This window comes from Agelaius phoeniceus, chromosome 3 (genome assembly GCF_051311805.1).
Source record: "Agelaius phoeniceus isolate bAgePho1 chromosome 3, bAgePho1.hap1, whole genome shotgun sequence".
Taxonomy (NCBI): domain Eukaryota; kingdom Metazoa; phylum Chordata; class Aves; order Passeriformes; family Icteridae; genus Agelaius; species Agelaius phoeniceus.
In genome coordinates, this window is record NC_135267.1 from 111,337,878 (window position 1) to 111,358,808 (window position 20,931).

The 20,931-nt window shown below is 42.9% G+C and overlaps 1 protein-coding gene across 4 annotated transcripts in view; it reads left to right on the plus strand.

Annotated features, from left to right (window-relative positions):
- The window catches only part of CFAP61 (cilia and flagella associated protein 61), a 91,079-nt gene that overhangs the window by 13,188 nt on the left and 56,960 nt on the right, over nucleotides 1-20,931 (plus strand). For all 4 annotated transcript variants that reach the window (XM_077176177.1, XM_054629417.2, XM_077176179.1 and 1 more), the window contains 8 exons: nucleotides 4,860-4,951; nucleotides 5,290-5,468; nucleotides 8,604-8,643; nucleotides 9,852-9,991; nucleotides 13,702-13,828; nucleotides 14,152-14,229; nucleotides 15,360-15,566; nucleotides 17,402-17,536. In XM_077176177.1, coding sequence (XP_077032292.1) covers nucleotides 4,860-4,951; nucleotides 5,290-5,468; nucleotides 8,604-8,643; nucleotides 9,852-9,991; nucleotides 13,702-13,828; nucleotides 14,152-14,229; nucleotides 15,360-15,566; nucleotides 17,402-17,536 — 998 coding nt within the window. The remainder of the gene's footprint in view (nucleotides 1-4,859; nucleotides 4,952-5,289; nucleotides 5,469-8,603; nucleotides 8,644-9,851; nucleotides 9,992-13,701; nucleotides 13,829-14,151; nucleotides 14,230-15,359; nucleotides 15,567-17,401; nucleotides 17,537-20,931) is intronic.

Consider the following 20,931-nt stretch of genomic DNA (forward strand, 5'->3'; position numbering starts at 1 on the left):
CTTTATTCTGCTTTTATATTGGGCCCAATATAGCAACACATGTGCTAGCTGCTTCCTGTGAGTGATAAAAACCAGTAGCACAAATATGTCACCTGTTTGTAGAACAGAAGTGTCATGTAAATGATTTACAGTTGTTGTCTCTATTTTTCAGTGTCAAAGGGCATTTTGTGCAGAAGGGCAGCATCTTGCTATCTACTAATTATCAGTAGTGGAATAAAACACCTCCACCACTAGGTTATGTATCTGCTTTTCTGAACACAAAGCAGCAGGCAAAAAAGGCAACCAGGGAGCTGCAGGGCTGTCACCAGCTGGTACCTCGAAGCTGGCAGTCACAGAACAGAAAAGGGAGAGAAACAGGTCTTGTAGCTGCTCCTGTGGACTTCCCCTCCCCTGCAAGGAAGCATCTTGCACATAGGAGATGGAGGAAGCTGCCTGTCTCCTGTTTGATCCTGTGCTCCTGCAGCTCTAGGAGTATTAGTTCAGAAGAGGCGACAGATGTGGGTAGGAGGAGGAATGAGACTGAGGAGGGGGAGAGATGCTCAGGAGGCAGAGCCCAGTCCTGGGCTGTCTGCTCTGGGTGACCCTGCTTGAGCAGAGGCTTGGGCAAGGTGACTGACCCCCCCCGGCTCTCTCCCAGCCTTACCCATCCCAGGGCTGTTCCTGTCCTGGTGTCCTCTCTCCTTCTCCAGAGCCTGCAAGCTGTAGGTCTGTGTTTTCTGGCAAATTCTATGCTGCTGAGCTTTTCACTGAGAATGTGGTTACAGGGTTTGACAATACAGCTGTTATGTGCCCTTTATCATTTAGGAAATCTGTGGAACTTCTAAATGTTAAAACTTAGCATGAGCAGCTGTGTTCTGTTCAGTTTCTTGAGAATCTGACATCTGAGTGCTTTTTAGAAATGTTTTAAGTAGCATGGTTAGCAGTTCGGTGGATCTATCTCTCTTCTTTTCTCTCTTCATTTAAAAACTTTATTAGTTTTGATGGTAGTTGCAGTCCTGTGGGTTGCCTTCAGGTAAGACTTCTTAAACTAGTAGTATCCCTTTATTGGGAATGACAAGCGCAGCTCTGGGGAAAAAGAATTATTTGTAGATTTTCAGATAGCTTGAGTGCAAATCATTAATGATTGTAGAGGTTTTGGCTTGCCAATTGTTCCATTTTCTGGCCAATGCACCAGTTATGTAGTGGGTCTAGTGCTGGCTAAGTGCCAGTGCACTTACTAGAATTTATTTACTTATTTCCTTGCTGTGAGATAAGCATTAGGAGAAGTAGGGCCAAACAGACACAAACATTATAGGGTATAAGGAAAACTTTGTTAACACAATTAAGAGAAAAATAAGAAAAAACCAGAATAAAACCTCAGAACACTTTCCCTCCCCCTCCCCTTTTTTCCTTTCCCACTGACAACATAAGAAGACAAAACTTAGGATAGTCTTTCTTTAGTCTACTTAGGGAGAGTAATCTCTCTTGTTATGCTATGGAGACTTTGCCACAAGAAACAGTTCTCTTGTGGCTTCAATGTCACAGCGAATCAGCTGCCCAGGAAAGGAAAAATGTGCTTGCAGTGTGAAAAGTCCCTCCTATACCTTGCAGCTATCTCACAGCTGCTTTCATGGGCCATTTCAACTTATTAGGGTGCTACTTTAAGGATGAGCTGTTCTAACAAAAACAGAAGTTCTTTTAATGCATCTCTGGGAGCAGAGGTTTTCTACTACTACCTCTGGGGCAAAGTTTCTCATCTCTTTCTGTTGAAGTTTCTTATTGGAATACAGTAACATCTATTTTCTTCAGTACTGGTGCCTTGGCTTACAGTTGTGGTAGAACACTATGTCCCCTCAATGCATTTCTATGAGTTACAGGGGAAAAAAGAGTCTGATCTATCAATTATATCTTCTCTGTAGCCTTACAAGAGGATCTCAGATGCCCAAGAATAAGGCATCTCCTCAGTCCACTGCCATCTAGAATTTGCCTCTTTTTTCACTGATCTCGGAGTCCCATGTTGTTGTCTCTATGTGTCTTCACTCTTTCCTTTTCCTTATTTGGGAGAGAAATTGGTGTTCGTAGGTTCGTTTGCTCTCAAGCTTCATCAACTGAAGCAGTTTTTTATAGAGTTCTGCAATGCTGAAGGATTGATCTCATCCAGGCTCTGCATTGGGCAAATTGCTCACCATGCCTCCCACTGCTGCTCAGGTCATCTCCACTGGCACCATGCAAGTCATGCTGCTGCCAGTGACACCCCTTTGTCTTTCTAAGATAGCTGTGGCCGTGTGGCACTGCTCTGACTGCTCCTGGCCCCAGCCCCTCGGGGCTGACCCCAGTGCTGACCGTGCGGCTGTTCCCAGTGCTGGTCCCCGAGCGAGCCATGCTGAAATAGTTGTGGTTGCACAGCACTGCCTGGCTGTGTGGTGTGGCCACGGCTGCACCAACCTTGGCCGAGCAGTCCTGGCTGTGTGGCATTGCCCTGGCTGTGCTGGCCTTGGCCAAGCAGTCCTGGCTGTGTGCTCACCTGCAGTGCCAGGATGGTTCCGGCGGCAAGGTGGCAAAAATCCCAGCCAAGGAGTGCACCGACCTGCACGGGGCCAGCCTGGCCTGACCTGTTCAAAGGCCAGAAGCCAAGAGTTTTTCCCAGGCTTCCTTTGTTTTTAAATGTGCTTTTCCACAGGTGCGTGTTTAACTCCTTCAAGTGGTCTAACGGGGTGTCAATCTCCAAATTTAGCCACTTGATTGGCCCTTCAAAACCAGCCAGTTCATTACCTCTGGCAGGTCCCCCCAGGGAACCACCCTCCCCCTCCCCAACTGAAAAATCAGGCTTTTGTTAAACCACAACAATGATTTTGGGTGCATGAGGAGAAACTTGAGTATCGTAAGATGAGAGCCTGACAATGGTGCTATTCGTAGAGAGAGACACTAGAAACCTAATAGCAAAGTTGTCCCTTCACTGCTCAGGAGCATTAATTCTGTTATCATGGAATAGTAGTTAAATTTTTTGTTGTAGCTTTGCACATTTTAGAATAGAAGAGTTGCATCCCAGTAGTCCATTGTTAAGTCTTGCCAACATCAAGGCCAGCCTGCGTCCTTGAAATCTGTTGTGGTGTTAGTCCCATGTAGTTTGCATTTGTGGGTATTGCAAAGCTGTGCCTGTTCCATGAAGGCTGCTTTAGTGGCTGCATTGAAAACTTGCTGCTGGGTGGTGTCCTCCTGTGAGGGCAGAGCGGGGTTCAGTGACCTGACATCAATAGAAGATCTGGACTTGGCTTTATGGAATCTGAAGGCTGGAAATTTTAAAATGTAAGCTGCATTCCTTCGTAATTTTATGTTCCTACATATAAAAAGGTTATTTTTTCAAGCTCTTTAGCTTTAAGTAGAGACCACAGGTTGATATTTTTTTTCCTTTCAAAATGTAATGCTCTGAATAATAATGAAAGAGTATATAACAGTCTGTACTGATATGCCACTTAGGTTTCAGGGTAATTACAGTAATTTGGTTGTTACTCTATATGGTGTCATGAATTAGTTGCTAGAAAACATGATGCAGTGGGAATGATTCAAGGGCTTTTCATCAGGCCTCATGGTGAACTGGCTTCTTGATCCTGATGACTGTACCTCAGCTAACAACCCAGCAATCACAGAATTATTTTAATTTTCTTTGTTTGTGGTCTTTACTTGATTTAGTGATAGTATTGCAGTTCTTCACATCACTCGTGTACAGCATGTCTGTAAACAGCAATGCAGCCACGTCTGACAGGAGTGGATAGTGGAGCCATTAAGGATTTGCATTTTAGTATGAAGTCAGAACAACATATCAATATTTACATGACAACAAGAGACTTGTATTAATTAACTTCTGACACCTGCAAGGCTGTTGGTAATGAGAAATGGAGCTGGTTAATCAAGACGACATTTGATCATTTCTGTGAAGGCTCACATCTGTGATACCCCCAGAGAATCCACGATTCCTAACCCCCGCATTTCTCCTTGCCCTGCATGTTGCATCTGCACTCTTTTATTGACAGAGAAACAGATTTTGAGACAAGATTTTTTTTTCTAATTGCTTCTGGCCATTTTTTTTTCTAATTGCTTATTTTAAACCTTTGAGGTGTTTTAAGTGCCCATTACTGTGTGAAGAAATGCTTCTGTCTATGCATGTAGCTTATGTGGATGTCCCAAGGTAAAGTTCAGAGGGAGAAGGGATGAATTCTGTTGTTTTCTGAAGCTTATTTTGTTTTCTTCTTGGCACTCAGAAACCTTTATTTCCTTAATGTTACTGGATTTTCTAAATGCAAGGGTGTCCTTGCTTGATGAGTTTTCTTCCGCAGCAACACCTACACCTCAGGAGTTTATTGTGTAAAATTTATAAAGGAATTATAATCCCTGTTTCTTGTCTCTTACTGCACCAGTAAGAGCTCTGGTTTGACTGGGATTTAACCTGAATTTCAATTATTTTAGGAGACCTAATCTGAGAATGAAGAGCCCTTGCTTGTCTTTGTGATCACCAGAAAGCAAGTTAGCAACACATGGGATTTAAGATATCAGTCAATACACTGACTCCTTTTTCAGTTCAGATAGGGCAAAGATTTGACACAGGGATAAACACAAGTTAGGAATTGCTTGCAAATTGTCTTGTTAAGGTCTTATTTTACAACCAATTCCCTGGATTTTGGTTTTTGGTTTTGTTTTGTTTTTTTTTTTTTTTTTTTTTTTTGCTTTGAAATCAAATAGTCTAATGAAGCTCTAGCCTAGTAAGTGTAGGAGGGTCTGCTTTAACTGTGGTTAAAATGAAACCTTTTGATAGCAGTTTCATTGCTGTGATTCTGAGAGTAAAGCTCCCATTATTAAACCTTGTGCACTTTTACTTTACTCAGATGAAGATGAAAGCAACCAAACAAGTCAAAAGCCAGAGCCTGTTTCTTCTCAAAACTTGGAACATGTTCCTGGTGCAGATGCAGCTGTGCAGGTAATGCTGCACAGTGCTGCTGGCTCTCAGAGCTGATACAGAGCAAGGCTGGCAGAGATGAGGACAAGCAAATACTGCTGGGTTTCCCTCCTGCCCCATCCTACTGCTCTGGCCCACGTGTAACTCTGCTGTGGGGCAGGGGTCAGAAGCTGCTCTGGCTGGGTTCCGGAGGGAGGGGATCAGAGTTATTGGTCAGGGTGAGTTTACCCATCCAGTTCCCTATGAGCAGCCATCAGGGTGGGAAGAAAAGGTCACAGAGAGGTGAGAAAGGATGGGACTTAACTAATGAAAACACTTTGTCGAGTGTTTAAGGGAGCCCTTGTCTGTTATTGTTGCAGAAAGGTGGAGGTGTGACCGTTTCCCAGACTGAACCGCCAGTAGGTAATGTCATCGACGTGGGCTCTAAAGGCTCAGCAGAACCTCTGCTGGAGGAGGGGGATTTGCATCCTGTGAGCGGAGGAGCTTCAAATGTTTTCAGTATCCATCTGTTTTGTATCGATGAGGAGTATGAAAGTAGGTAAGTATGGAGAAAGAGTTGCTGCTTTCCCATTAATAACCATTTTCAAGGTCATGTTTTTAGGACAAATCAGAAAGTGGCAGCACCTGCAGTGGTTAGATGGGATTTTTTCTCACCTCTGTCTTGTCTGCTTCTTTTATATTCAGTAATAATGTTTCAACCTCCACTTGTAACTTCCTAGCTCTGACAGGTCTAGGAAAAATTCATTTTTCCTAGAAATGAATTCATTTGAAAAATGAAAAATTCATTTTTGTTGGAAAAAAAAGTGAGTTGAGGTTGTGGAAAAAGGCTGATGTTTCCTTCTAAGGAGACACTCATTCTGAGACTGGCTAGCTGCAAGAGGAGCTACATGAGTAGTTCTCATCTCATTGCATGGGGCAATAAAGCTGTTCTTAGCTCTGCAGGTAAATGTTCCCATTCTAAACACTGTCTCTAGTCACTGAAAGAAATTATTCTGTGTTCTAGAATCCTCTACAGCTGGGGGAGACAAAGGGATTTTCTCCATGATTGCTGCTGCTGACCTCACACTCTTAGATCCTGATGGATAAGAATAGGGCTATAAATGAGGTTTAGACTTTTTTTTCTAAAATTTCTCTCCACACTTGAATATGTTCAACCATATCAGCAGAAACTTCTCCAGGAACTTTTTTCCTTTTCAATGTGATGGTAGATAGGAAGATACAGGATAGATGAAGCAGCTGAGCACACCCAGGATCTTCCATGCATTCAAATCCATGTCATATCTGCAGACAGCAGGCATCAGGATAAGGGCTTGATAGATGAGTTGAACATGTGTAGTACAGTTTGAAAAAACATCTGTCTGCTCAGTCATTGGTGAGTAGCAATTTCTGAACTCTGGCTTAAAAGAAGTGTTAGAGTAAACTTCACTGAGAAGAAAAATGAGAATTCCTTGAAAACTGGTTCTATTTATTGAGCAGTTTCTTGATTAACGAGGGCACCTACCCCAGGGGATCGAACACTGAATCTGCTGCAAATGCAAATTTACAGAGTTACCAAAACAAAGCAAAAACATTGCCTTTTGTTTACATATTTCCAAAGTGATATACCCAGTAACAGAGCTCAAGTTTAAGACCTAGTTTAAGTAGTGAAGTGCAGGAAGTCAACATAGAAGATCTGTGTTGTACTTAAAAACATTGACCACCTAATGTGTGATCAGAACTGTGTGATGCACTGCTGAGAGACTGTGCCAGAACAGTTAATTGAGGGACAATCTAGTGTAAGAATTCAAGCAAGATACTTATTGCAGAATAAGAAAGCTTTATATTAAAATACTAGTGAGGCAAGGGGCTTGCTCTGGAATGATTCCATTATACTGAAGCAGTAGTTCAGAGCTTTGCTAGAGATTTATGTCAGTAAATAATTTCACTGTAGGCTTCTTGAGTTCTCTGCTCATAGCTTCCTGTCCTAAGGATCTGTCTGTTTTTGCCTCCTGAGCTCTATGCTTTGTTTGCTGTTTCTGTTCAAGACATTTCTCACTGCATTTATCATTCAATGCTGTGCTTCCAGTTTTTTTTACTTGCAGACATCTGTGGAGCAGTGTGGATTCCAAGTTGGGTATCAGGAGGAGACAGCATTTCTGCCTGAAGACTTTTCCTACGATTACCTCATACAGAACTGAGGAATCTGTAGATCTTGTTTTCAAACATTTTGCCTGTATGCTTCTCTGGCTTGCCTTTGCTTGATCCACCTGCCTGTAGAAGAAATATTAGCAAAGCAAATATATGTAAAGGAGGACACAAGATGATGCTGACTGCCTCCTAGAGTCTTGTCCTGAGGGAGTTCCTGCTGGCCTTGCACAGCATGGACCCAGAAATAGCAGTTGGCTTGAAGTGTAGGTGTGATTGCATCTTAGCCCTGAGGGAAGTTTGCTCCTTGGGAGTTGTTACCCACTAAAGCTGCTAAATGTTTCCATCTCCTAAACCCAGAGCTGTTATATGGCTGGTTAGTGCATTGAGAGTGAAATAGGAAGGAACTGCACTACTGGCTTATCTGCTGATATTTGGTACTTTTCTAAACCCCCTGAAAAATCTCTCACCTCAATTCTTGTGGTCCTTGCTGCCAACAAGGTCCTGGATACCAGAGAAAAAATTACAATGCAGTGTAGTTGCAATGGCATTTTCCTTTCCCCTGATTAGCTATTCTGTTAACTAGTCTTAGTTATGTATTATATAGGTGAATATATAATGCCCAAATCCTGATCTGTACTTGCAGCTTTAAGTTTACATTCAGACATAAATATTGCAATTAAAAATTATTTTTCTTTTAAGTAATATTATTAAAGAGGTAATTAAAGGGAGCTTGATTACAGTTCTGAAAGGAAGAGAGGATTATAAATATTATAAATTATTATTTATGGCTATAGATATCAGTATTTATAAGGTAAGGTATATCTGTATGAATTTCTTCAAAATATACATCTTGTGTGGTGGAAAAGTGTTTTATGAAACTTCAGCATAACTGGGTTTTGAGCTCTTTGATAGCCTTAGACCTGGGAGAAACAGCAGGGCTGTGGTGAGATTTCTCAAGTCTTTTTAAACTGAAATGTCACAATTTGCTGTCACCATGGAAAAGAGACTGGGACAGCTCTAAGTCAGTGGGTGAGAAGTGAAAAGAAGTGTTTAAAAACAATTCCAAGTATTGATGTTCCTGTTAGCCTGTCAGAGCACATCAGGCAGGTGTTCCTGAGTGCAAAGTCACAGAGCCCTTGGTGCTGGCTGAAAGTACTGTAGAACATAGCAACAACTGTTTGTAACCTGAAGTAATATTTGCTATATACTAATGCTGCTGTGATAGTCCAGGAATGGCTTCTGAAGAGGCTGGAGTCAACAACATGAGAGCCAATGCTTTGTTAGTTCCTCTCCCTGCCCTTTTAGTGAGGAACCTCGTGAATTATGTCAAACATCCTGGTTATTCTTGTTAATAATGATGCTTTGAGCACTAGAAGTCAGAAATTGCTGTGCAGCATGCAACATCAGCAGTTGATTATTGATGATCTGTTGGGATTGTCTGATCAGCTCTGAATAAATGCTCCTGCACTTGCAGCAATGGCAATATCACAGTGTATCAGATCATTCTGATATGTGCTTTATTTGCTAATATTCCTTCTTGTTGCAGGTCATTGGATTTTTTGCAGTATGCTTTCAGCGTTTTCCCAGTGAGTATAATGAAAGTTGGAATGATTTTTGTGTGGTGGGATAGCAGTGCAGCTGCCAGCCAGGGATTGTGGTCTATTGCTCCAGTGAGTCTGCCCCACATGAGTGTGCTGGGTCTGGTTACCCTGGGCTGAGCTACTCCCCTCCTTGGCTGCTTCTGGACTTCATGGAATGCATACCTAAGTCCTTTATTTATCCTAGAATCCTGGAATGGTTTGGGTTGGAAAGGAGCTTAAAGATCATCCAGTTCCACCCCTGCCATAGGCAGGACACTTTCCACTAGACCAGATTCCTCCAAGCCTTGTCCAGCCTGGCCTTGGACACTTCCAGTGATGGAGCAGCCACATATTCTCTGGGCAGCCTGTGCCAGGGCCTCCTCACACTCACATGGAAGAATTTTTCTGTACCTTGTAATCTAAACCTGCTCTCTGTCAGTGTGAAGGCGTTGCTCTGCCACTGTGCTCTTGTAAATAGTCTCCCCAGTTTATGTTCCATAGGGACTTTTCTGACATGCAGATTTAGAAAAGAAATGCTTCAAACTCCTTTAAAACCATGTACAGATCCAGACTGCACTTACATTAAAAACAAAATCAGCAAAATTTATTAAAGGAGATGTAGTTAAAACCTATAAAACAATGGTATTAAGGAGATTCATAATATTTACCTAGAAACTGAACTGTGGCACTGTGGATTCACAGTGCAGCATCTTTCCAACTCATGCCCTGTGTGATCACTCTGTCTGAGGTAACAAAGTCCACTTTCTGAGACTTTCTTAATGCACACCAGTGCATTAAGACCAGTGTTGTAAAGTCGTGTAACAAATAACTGCATGGCAGTGTGCCTTAGAGACAGGCCCTGGGTACCAGAGGCACTGTCTTGGCCCTAAGAAGCAGCATAGTCAAAAGCATTGCTTACCACCAAAGAGAGTTCCTAGAGAGAGCTGACCCAGAAAGCATTTCAAATTCACGTAATTTATCCATCCAACAATGTCAGTCTTTGAAATAAAGTGTCACAATGGAATCACCAGATGTAGTAGGGAAGGTTCATCCCATAGTTTGCTTAAAGTGAAGCCATTTCTGAGCTGTCAGCTCCTTGGTGCTGCCCAGGCAGAGCAGTGCTTGGTGGTGTGCAGTGTAAAGCCTGCATTCAGGGCTGTCTGTCCCCTCAGAGGGCTTAGAGAACACTTTTATTGCCTGCCAATGTCTTTCAGGACAGAGACTTGTGTGTCATCCTGGTGCCACATCATGTCCCAGAGTTCCCGCTGATCTGGAGCTTTGTTCGGGCTGTCCCTTCCTGCCCGTCCAGGCTGGATCGGGAGCTGTACGTGTTCCACCGGGCAGGATTGCTCACGTGAGTCATGCCCTGGGGCAGCCCTGCTGTGGGACACACCTGCCAGCATTTGTAGGGAGGGTCCTCTCAGTAGAGCCCAAACACAGTGAGGGGATTCATTTGGGGTTTGTGTATACAGTACTAAGGTAGGGAAGATGGACATTGGTATAGACCAGTGGCTCCGAGCTCCCTGGCTGTGGGCCAAGGCCAGCAGAGAAGCACGGTGCTGTGTTTGGCCTTGGGGATGTGGGTCAGATTGTGTGACACTGGCACCTGATACCCTGGTGTAGGTTTAATTCTTGGAAGTACGCTGTAGCTTTCTTAAGAGAACTGTAGTCATGTGTTTCTGGGACATACAGATCACAGCAGGAACACTGTTGAGTATCTGTTCTATATAATTTCTCTTTTACTTTTGGTGTTGAATCATTTATTTCATGCCTTCGGTCTCTGTGATCCTCTGAGAGCTTCTGTAGGCTGAGATATCAGTGAACTGCAACACCAAACCTTTCTTGCTGTGATTTCTGTTATGTGGAATGAGTTTTCCAAAGCTTTGCTTGCATATCAAGCCTATTCTGGCCCAAACACCAAGCTTAAATTGTGGTATAGTTAAAGATTTTCTTTTTTTGGTTCTGGTCCTAATGTACCAAATACTGTGTGGTTTTAGCAAAGTACTTCTAGGTTTAATTGTGTACCTAATCACCCCTGGTGGTACACAAATACTTCATGCAAGAGCTGGCCAGCTACTCTTGGACTGAGGCAGAAGCTTTTTGCCCTGGGATGAAACTTCTCCTTCTGGGTCCTGAGTTAAGATCCAGCTGGCTGGAAAGAGAGCTGCTGGAGTAATTCCTGATAATCTCAGGCCCAGCTGCTCAGTAATCCACCAGTAAGGCTGGGAGTCATATGTCCTCTTGCAATTTTGGGCAAAATTCAAGTTGTTATCAAGGCTCTTTAAAAAAAAAAAGTTACCATCCTGATTACATTGTGCATATTACAAATGACACCAGTCCTTTCATGAAAGCAAAATAGGGTCATTAGTAGCATTTTCCAAATCCCCCTGCAGCTTTGCAGGAAAGTAAGGGAAAATAGCTGCTTGTTGAGGTTCAGGATCAGAAAAGCTTTGGGAGAAACCAGAGAAAGCTTTTGGAAAGTTTCTGCAGAACAAAACCTACAGGGTGCAACAGCAGATACCTTCTTGGAAATAGCCAAAATCTGTGAAAGATCAACACATTGTACTTGCACCTACAGCTTTCAAAAGCATGTGAGTGAAAGGGAAGTCACAGAAAATGGACTAAAAGAAAAACGGGGTAAGAAGAGAGGGGAATATGAGGATGTGAAAGGGCAAAGTCAGAAGAGGCACAGGCACAAAATGAACTCTTGATTAGTACAGGTAGTAAAAAGGAATAAGAGAAAGTGTTAAGTACACAAAAAGCAAGAGTGCAGCAAATGGAACTGTGAGTCTGCTACTTAACACTGAAGGAGAAAAAAATAACAGATGACAAGGCATAGGCTGAGGTTCTTAATGGGCACTTTCCCTCAATTTTCACTAAAAAGCATAATAATAATAGTGTCCTTGTCTCTGAGCAGTCAAAGGACTTGAGCATCTAGAATGAGTTAATTCATTGCTGGGAGAGAAAGGAGTACAGACCTTGGATAGTCCTTCCTCCTGTTCCATAATCCCAGTGGAGCTGGTGGATCTGCTTATTTAAACAAAAAAAAAGGGAATTTCAGCTTTTCACATATTCTGTTTTTGTGATGCTCCAGATGCAGCTCCCTGTAGGCACAGCTGCTTTCCCTGGGGCATGGGTGGGGAAAAGCTGGTGGGCTGGGCAGCGGTGGGAGGAGGGCACTCGGGCTGCAGAGTGTGGAAAACAACAATCACTCATTTTTAGAGTTTAAGAAATTTAATAGTAATAAAATGGTTATAAAAATAGTAATATAATTAGAGTAATAAAAATTTGAACACTTGGGGTTAGGACAATATGAGACAATAAAAATAAAGAGTTACGGACAGTCTGGCTACCTCTTTCTGGGCACAATAAGCCTGAAAAAAGACACATGTTAACAGAGGATTAACCCTTAAAAGTGATAGCCTGTTTGCATATTTATACATCTCATACATGATGCATGAATTCTATTCAACTAAAGGATTCTGTCTGGTCAGTGGCAACTGCTTCTTCTTAATCTTGATGGCATCTTCAGGGCTGAGCAAGGCGGGAAGAAGTTGGTTTCTTCTGATAATGGAGCAATAAATTCTTTTTCTCTGAAAGATTGAGGTGTCCTATGGCTGCTATCACGGTGTGAGTACCTCATTCCTTTCTTTAAAAAAATATCCCACATACATAGTTTCTATTTTAGCTGCAAAAATTGCATTTTAACTACAAAACTACATTACCCACACTATTAAAATGTTAATACAGCACTACTAATCAATATATCATAATACATATAGTAAATATCTGTGTAGAGCCATATAATATGCACTTATCACAAAAGTGGGCTGCAGCTCTCAGCACTGTTGGGTCTCGCAATCCACAGTGGAAATGTTTGAGAAGCTGCAGAAGCTCAGCTGATGCTCGCTTAGGTCAGGGTTAATTTGTTATTTAGTAACCAAATGTATGCTTTTGAGCACTTAAAAATGGTCAGTGAATTCAGCTGTGAAATTTCTCATAACATACCAGAATCTTGGTTTTTTTTAAGGTACCAGTGCTATTCATTAAGCTTGTATTCCACAAGATGCCTTTCAGTATGACTGAGGCTGAAGAATGGCACATCCACTTTTAAATTGGAAGCCAGAAGAACAGGATTAAAAAGATTCTACTACATGAATTGCAAGTTTTTATCTGTGGGTGAAAGAACTTTTTTCTCAGAACTGAAGCTGTAGTTCAGTTTCTTGAACACCACTCTACGAGTGTGGGTTGCATGAGCTGTGTGTATCTAGGAAAGGGTTCTGCCTTTGACAGACACTGGGAGAGCTCCTCAGCTGCTATAGACTGTCAGTGTGAGATGAATTTTCTTCCTAACTACTAGGTGAGAAGGTGTTTGCTAACAGTCTGTAAATGAGCTAAGTGCCACCTTACTGCTGTCTGTAGGTGAGGTGTTCCACGTGTGGCACAGGCATTCTGCTACCAGGTCACTGCTGTGTCATTACAAACTGGCACTCCATCCTTAGCAGAAGTGTTGCAATCATGTAAATTTATCCTCATGTGTTACTGCTTGAGGCACCAAGGCCTAACACAAAAATTAGTAATTTGGTTCTCAGAGAAATTATGTTCCTGCTTTGCTTTGTACCATGACAGCTGGCTCAGTTTTAGTTTTCTTTGTTCTCTTCTCATTTTTTCTTGCCTTTCCCTGTTCTAATCTAGCTCTTTTCCCCATGTGCCACAATGTTCAGCTACAGATTCCACATTTGTTTTATGGTTCTTTGCCTGCCTTTATTGCTGACTTCTACTGACTTGAAGACAGGTGGTACCTTGGGTTATAGATTGGGCTGAGTGTTTAATAGCAGATAAAGCAAGATTCTGGAGTTGTCTCAAGTAGGTGCTCTGATTTTTTCTCTTACATGCAATAAGTTCATATCTGCCTTTGGAACAAGTGTCATTTAGCAATCAGTTACAATTTCTGAATGGTGTTGTTGGTACTTGTGAAGGGGTGTTGTCTTAAGCTTGGAAATTGTCCTTATTTTGTCACAGAGTCAACTTTAATTCTTTTTTTTTTTTTTTGTCCTTTTTTAGGTCATTTAATGTAAGAAAAGCAGCAACCAGTGACCTACAGGGTGTCAAAATGCTCATTGAAACTCTTAGCTTGAATGAAAATATGTGGAATGACTCAAAGATATTCACTGAGACTCGCAAGGATCCAGTGAGTATTTGTTGGTGATATGTGTTCAGTCCTGTCCTAAGATCAGGACTGAAGCAGTGGCTGAGCTTGCAGCACTCCTGCAGCAGCTGTACCCAAACTGAAGTGTCAGTGAGGAAAGGTCTGTGTGGTCCAGAGTCCAGCCACACACACCTGGCTCAAACAGGGCCCTCTTGGGGAGCAGTCTGGTTAAACTGGGATGGTGCCTGGGAGCTGCACTGGGGGGAGAGCGTTTTAACTGGAATTCTGTGGTGAAATACACAGTTACCATTAGAAAGAGATTCTACTGAAACTGGAAATGTGCATCTGTTGCCTTTACCTTGCAGGATGGGATGCCAGTACAGGCTTTTGTAGCAGAAGTTTTGGATCAAGTCGTTGGTGTTGCTGTCACTAGGGATGAAATGGTAAATTCAGTTTGTGTTCCATGAGCTCTGTGGTGATTGGTGCTCACAGTAAGGCTGAGTTTTGTGCTTGGCACTCTACTTGTGCCTAACAAAGTGTCTGTAAAAATACTGCTTGTAGAAACTGTCTAGCCTATGCCCACTGTATTGTTTCTCTGCTCCTACGTAATGATTGGCACACAGATGAAAAAAGAAATCCTGTTACTTTCAACAAGTTGCTGCTATGTCCTGAAAGTTTTCCTCCTGCACTTTTTTGTGCTTTAACACAAAGCTATTCTGCCTCTAAATAGGTGTTTAATCACCTCTTTCCCTTCTACTTTCCAAGTCAATAAGCAGCTTTGCCACAAATCCTGCAAAGAGCAGTAATTCTTCTTCCAGATTTGCTTTCATAACTTTTTTGTCCAACAGTAGAGTCTTAAGTGATTGTGAATCATGTACTTGAAAACAAAAGCCTATTCCCTGATAGAGTAAAAAAAGACATTGCACATTATTATTGAATAGTAAACATTCTCCAAGTCTTACTTTTGTGACATTCTGCTAGGACTGAAAAGGTGGATTTTAGGTTGTTCAGCAGTTCTAATGATTAGTTTTTACAATAGAACAGTCACTCCTGTTTCTGAGAGCAATTCTCTTGATTATATTAAGAACTAAGAGGATAGATTGAGTGAACAAATGTGCAAAAGTATTAGCTTATCACTTCTACAGGGAAGACTTGTTGGAGGGCATTTCTTACACAGCTCTGCTCTGTGGAATTCCCTTTTTCAGCTGGAATTTAATGAGAGGCATGGCCTGGGCTTCTGTGCCTTGAATGCAGAAAAACAGTTGGTTTTTTTTTTCCTCCCACCTTGGACGTCTGTTAACTTGTATCAGGCATTGGAGGTATGGGTCAGGTGTGCATTCCTTGTAAATAGGGGCACGCTGCAAGGAGAGGTTTTGATACAATGAAAAGATTTTTCAAGAAAAATCTGTTCAGTCAGTGCCCTTCAGTTGAGGACAGCTGTCAAAGACTCTTGATTTCAGTTTTCAGATGTAGTTCCCTAATTGATAGAAGTTCACTCATTGGTTGGTATTTGCTAAAATCCTGTCAAGGTAGCTGCTGATCACTGCTGACTCAGAAATTCCTAATTTTCCAGGATACTGAGTATATTCGATCACATTACAATATTGAGGACTTCATTCATTTCAATCACCTACAGCAAGAGGAGCATGGACATCTTTGCCACTTTGTCTTGAATCCTGTATTTCATCACTATGCAAAATACTTTCTAAAGGAGATTCTTCGCTTGGGTCACAAATCTTCTCTTTACTACCCTATTTATCCAGAATATGTGGAGGACAAGGTAAGGAGAGTGTGATTAGTATTTCTTGTATTAAATATTGCCATATTTTCTCAGATTACTTTTTCTTTGCTTCCATGAATGACTGCAAACAGGGATTTTTCTTGTCAATCTGCAGCAAACTGTACCTTCTTTTCTTCCTGCCTGACATATTCTGGACCTGTGGACACAGCTCTTGCATAGCAGGGCTGATCCATGGTGTCCATCAGTGTCTTCAGGAAGCGTGGTGGGGAGCAGAGAGTGGAAATGGCCTTGGCTTCCTGCCCAGCACAAGGGTAATGCAGCCTGAGTAAATGCAAGGGGATCATCCTAAACACATCCAGGTGGCTTATAAAAACCCTTCTAAAGAGATTCAGCCACTCTAGACTGTGTTTCACCACAAGTCAGTGGGACCTGGGTACCTCATTGGCTTTTGAAGGGGGGGACTTGTGTTCCTGCAAGTGTCATGGGAGAACTGTAAGAACTGAACTTCTAAAGGAAAAAAATCCATTTTCAAGAAGAACATAATTCAGAAGCACTCACACATGTGCTTTGTCATCAGTCTCATGGGAGAAAAGGCAGCACAAGGTAAAATTTGCAAGCTGTCTGAAGCTGCTGTCTGTCCTGGGCAATCACCCAGGCTCCTAGCACCTGTGATGGAAACACACAGTGCATCCAAAGGGCAGTTCATCCCTCAGTCATACCTGGCTGTCTTGAGACAGATGGAATTTTCCCCTGGAGACTGACCACCAGCTCGTACTGCTGCCTGCCTGCCTGGCTGGACTGGGCACCTGGTGTTTAGATGGTGACTGAGATGAGTTGTGTCCTTGGTGACTTGGGTGTTCTTGAAACCACCACTGGCTTTCACGTGGGAGCTCTTTGACAGGTTAGACTTTGGTACATTTGCAGGAAGGATGTGTTTTCCTATGCCCTTTTGTGGAGCTCTAAGTGTTCCCGTGAGGAACCAATGTTCCTGCGTAGCATTAGGCTCTCAGTTTCTGAAGAGGCACTCACAGAAATGCAGTTTAATGGCACTGGATGGAAGAGAAGCTAAGTCTTACCAGTGAATCCATTTTTGACTGTTTCCAGGCTACAGAGTTACTCTAAGTTACTTAAGCTTAGCTAATATTATTATCTAATAAGTGCTAAGTGTGATATTATACTTAGTTCTCAACATAGTAACCTCAAGTTTTTAGTATTTGTGGATGGAATGGCACTTGAGTGTAATTTAGTTTGCATTAATGTTAGTTTTGTATTTCCTGTAATTCTCTTATTTTCTTCCCTTCCATGTTGTCAGTTGTGCCAGAGGCAGTCATGGTGTAATAGACAGATACAGCTATTTCTAATGATCGAGGCTGTTCAGATGAGCGTTAGGGTTTTGTTCATTTCAAATCTCTGGCACTTTATTAACATTTATCACTTGGATGAACCAGACATTTCAGTCGGTATAGAATTTCTATATAAATTCATCTCCGTTCCTTGCCAGGCGAGCAAAGGTTAGCAGTGAGCAGATAACACAGCTTAATGAGGTCAAATCAAGCTGATTCATGATCACTATGGAGAAAAATATCCTCCTGGGGAAAATACTTGTGCTGAAAAATCCCATAAACCAAACCACTTGTTTATCTGTCATTCCCACAGAGATAGTAATGTAATTACTCTCATAATTATCTTCATTAGTGTCAGGAATTATCTGCAATTCATTTCTCTGCTCTGAGTATGTTTGTTTATTTGCTGATTTTTGTCTCAGATTTAGCCAACAGAACTAAGAACTGTGTGTTTGTGAAGCCATGCAGCAGACATCTGCGATGCACTGCTCTGACATTCTCTCTGCTGAAATATGGATTGCTGTCTTTCAGTTCCAGCATCCCTGTGCTCATTCCCTGACATCTGCCCTTCATTACATGGCTCCCGTGCGGCCGAGACGACAGATTGTCTATCCTCTGCAAGAGCTTGGCGTGAGCGCTCCGTCGGAGCAAGTCTCCAAGGATCAGGTGGGTAACAGCAGTGGCAGCAGGCGGGAGGCACGCTGCCAGCTCGTGCAGGGCCTGGCAGATGGGCTGGCATTGACCTCCCAGTGCTCACGGGCTGCTCCTTAATTACAGCAGCCGCGCTGGCTGCCCGATCTCCATCCCGCTTCCCCATCCCGCTCCGCTGCCACGCCCGGCACACGCGGCAGCCGCTGGAGCAGAGCCCTTCCCGCTCCGCTGCCCACCGTGGCAAAGCTTTGTCGTGGCCTCCCAGCATCTTCTAAATGCTCTGCCTGCTGCTGAGCCCTTGCTCCTGCTGGCTTTATTTAGGTGTCGTGCTCTGCAAGCGGAAACAAGGCAATGTCGTGCTGTTGACTCTTTCTGTAGAGATTGCTTCAGTACATTTTATTTTTTAATCCCAAAGTCAGGTTTCTTCATGCACAAGTTACCCCTAAAACATCAAGTGACTTAACAGCAAAGGAAAAGGTTGTTTTCACTAGCAAATGGTTTTACTTGCAAAGATCTGGTGTGGCCTGGAGGTTCTAAATGAAAAGTCTCTTTAAGTTTCATTTTTACAATAACTTACACCTAATTCCCTTACATTTTTTAAGTAACTAAAATTTGGCATGAAGGTGATTCCTCAAAAGAGTAGCTAGTGAAGCTGAAATATGAAGAAAAACACAATTAGTGATGGATTCTCTCTGTAGGTAGTCGTAATTTTGTGAGAAACATAATTAGGGAGCTTTATGTCTGTCTACTAACTTCCAGTTGGCTGAGGTGGGCTTCCATATAATATTTTTAGAGCTGTCCTTTTCTCAGTTAGTCAGTAGGTTTTGGCACCTAAAACTCTTAATTAGGCAGCAGCTGGCAACGTGAAATCCAGAACATGGCTAAGGCTGTTGGTCTGGGTTCGGCTTTGTTCAACAGCCTTCCCTTCACATGCACATCCCTGCCTTTCTTTTATCTGCAGAATGAGCTCTGATGCTTTTCTTTAAACTGCTTCTTATTCTTAACCTTTAAAGTGATTTCTCTCTTCCTAAAAGAGCTCATCTTAGTATTTTTGTTGAAGCTGGAAAATCACAGACATCCTGTGTTTGAAAAATTTGCAAATCTTTTGTCTGCTTGTGTTCTTCCTGAGGTTTTCTGAGCTTCTCTGTGGGTAGTGGCATAATGGTTTGAAATCTCAGATTCAGATTCCTATTTAATAGAATGTGTGAAATTTTTGCTAAGAAGTTATACTGGAAAAACCCCAACTCAAGGCCAGCCAAGTATCCATGCATCTGCCTCTACATGAATTATAGATTTTTGACAGACTGTGCTCTATCAGAATGGACATCTGGGGCTAAGTGCTGGGTCGTAACTTGAGGATAAAGCTAGTCTGCTGCTGCTGCTGGCTTCTCTGAAATACCAAGAACTTGAAACCATGTAAAGCTAAATTGACTCTTCTGTTGAGTGAATGAAGCGACCTTTGGCCACCCTACGTTGGGAAGCTGTGTAACATAAGGAGCAGGCTGCCATGGGAAACTGAGTGTACTCATCAGTAAGGAGGTGGTGCTGCTTTTAGACTTTGGGTTGCAGCCAGGCACAAGGCATTTGCCCTCTCTCTCTGCTCAGGTGCCTCGTAAAAGAAGATTGATCCCCATCCAATGATCTTGCCCTACCTTGCCCAATACTGTAGTGAAGTTACAAATAAACTGAGGTGTGTCTTATAAATGAATATAACTGAGTTTCAGAAGGCACAATGTTATCTTTCAGCCTTTTTGTAGTGATTAAAAGGCTTCTCAGAGCTACTGTAAACAGTAAGGTGCAATCTGTGAGGCAGAGAACAACCTGTCTCACCAAGGAGATAAATGTGCTGGCTCAGAAGAACAGAAAGGCTGGGAAGTGTCACCTTATGAAATACAGTGAGACAAGGTGAAACACATTTTGGTTGTAGAAGATGCTAACAGGCTGGGAAGTGAGGGGAAAAGGACATGGGAGAACTGTGTTGTGAGGAAAGTGTGGAGAAGAGAGGAAGAAAGGTGAAAGGCAGACAGAGTCTGGAGTAGGAATTAGTGGGAACACGTCTGAGGCCAGCACCTGCAGAGGAGTAAGGAGAAAATGTGTCCTATCATCTTTGTTTTGGTGGTTTCAAATGAGACCAGGGCAGGATCTTGCAAGATGTTTAGATTGGGCAAGCAGGGATTCCAAGCATTTGAGACCACTTCTCATTTCTTTATCCCGTGTCTCTATCCCAGCTCACCAAGCTGGTTTAAACAGAGGGGGCTTTGCCCTCTCCTATTTGAAAGCAGCTCCTCTAGAGGTGAATCTGTGCCCACTTTGTTCCCATGAGCTGGAGGGCAAGTTATGACTGTAATTCTGCTTTAGAGTGCTCTGCAGTAGTGGCAGGATTTGCCACATGAACTAGAGGATGAGGATTGTAAATGCTAGTTGATTTCAGAAATGTAAAATTTTCATTGATTGCCTGCCCTAATTGGTTGCTTGAATATCTGTTGCTGGTAATGGGGATAATTGTGGTGATATTCTTGCTTTGATACCCATAAGATGCCCTTGATATCTAGTAATAACAAATCAACATCTGCCTCTCATCTGTTGCTTTTTCAGCTGCCTTCCTCTTGTTCCAGCCCTTTTTGAGCTCCTGCTCCCCTTTTCTACCTGCAGAGTGTCTTTTTCCCCAGTAAGAGCTTGGGGCTGAGCAGCTCAGCAGTTCTGTGTGGGGGCACAGCTCCTGATTTGTGTGTGGATGTCTGTGGGCTGTCAGTGGCTCTGTATCTCAGTGCAGGTGGGAGCCCTGGGGCTCTATCAGCCACTGTCTCCCCAGGACATTCCAAGGACATTCCAGCCTGCTTAGGGCACAAAGGGAATTCACTCATAGATACAGATCCAGGGCATGCATGGCCTCTTTCCTGCTTCCTTCTTCCAAAGCCAGAAGAGAAACCATCCATCTAAACCACAGAAGCTCTGCTCTCAACTAATCCTCGAGCACTGCCAGTCCATGTGGATCTTGTCTGTGCTGCAGAGGTGCTTTTTCTGCAGGTCTGGATCAGCTGAGCACAGTATGTGGCAACTTGTTCTTGTTGTCCCTCTGTCAAGTCTCTCTATTCTTCTGTGTGTCTGGAAAAGCCACCAAAGGGGAGGTGCCATGTGTTGTTCTCCCATGGATTCCTGGCCTGCTCCCTCCTGTCTCATGCAGGGAGCATGAGCTGTTTGTGGCTTTAAAGGAAGCATAGGTCCTTCCTCCTGTGGGCTCTCTGTCAGAGCTATGTGTCAGCTGGAGAAAGGTGCTCCTAAACTCCAGGAGCTTGCCCTATAACTCCACAGAGCCAACTGTTACCTGTGTGGTCATTTACCTGCAGTTCTCCACTCCCCCTGTTCTCTCCAGGACCTTGTGGCATTTCCCTTGGTTCAGTCTTGTTTCT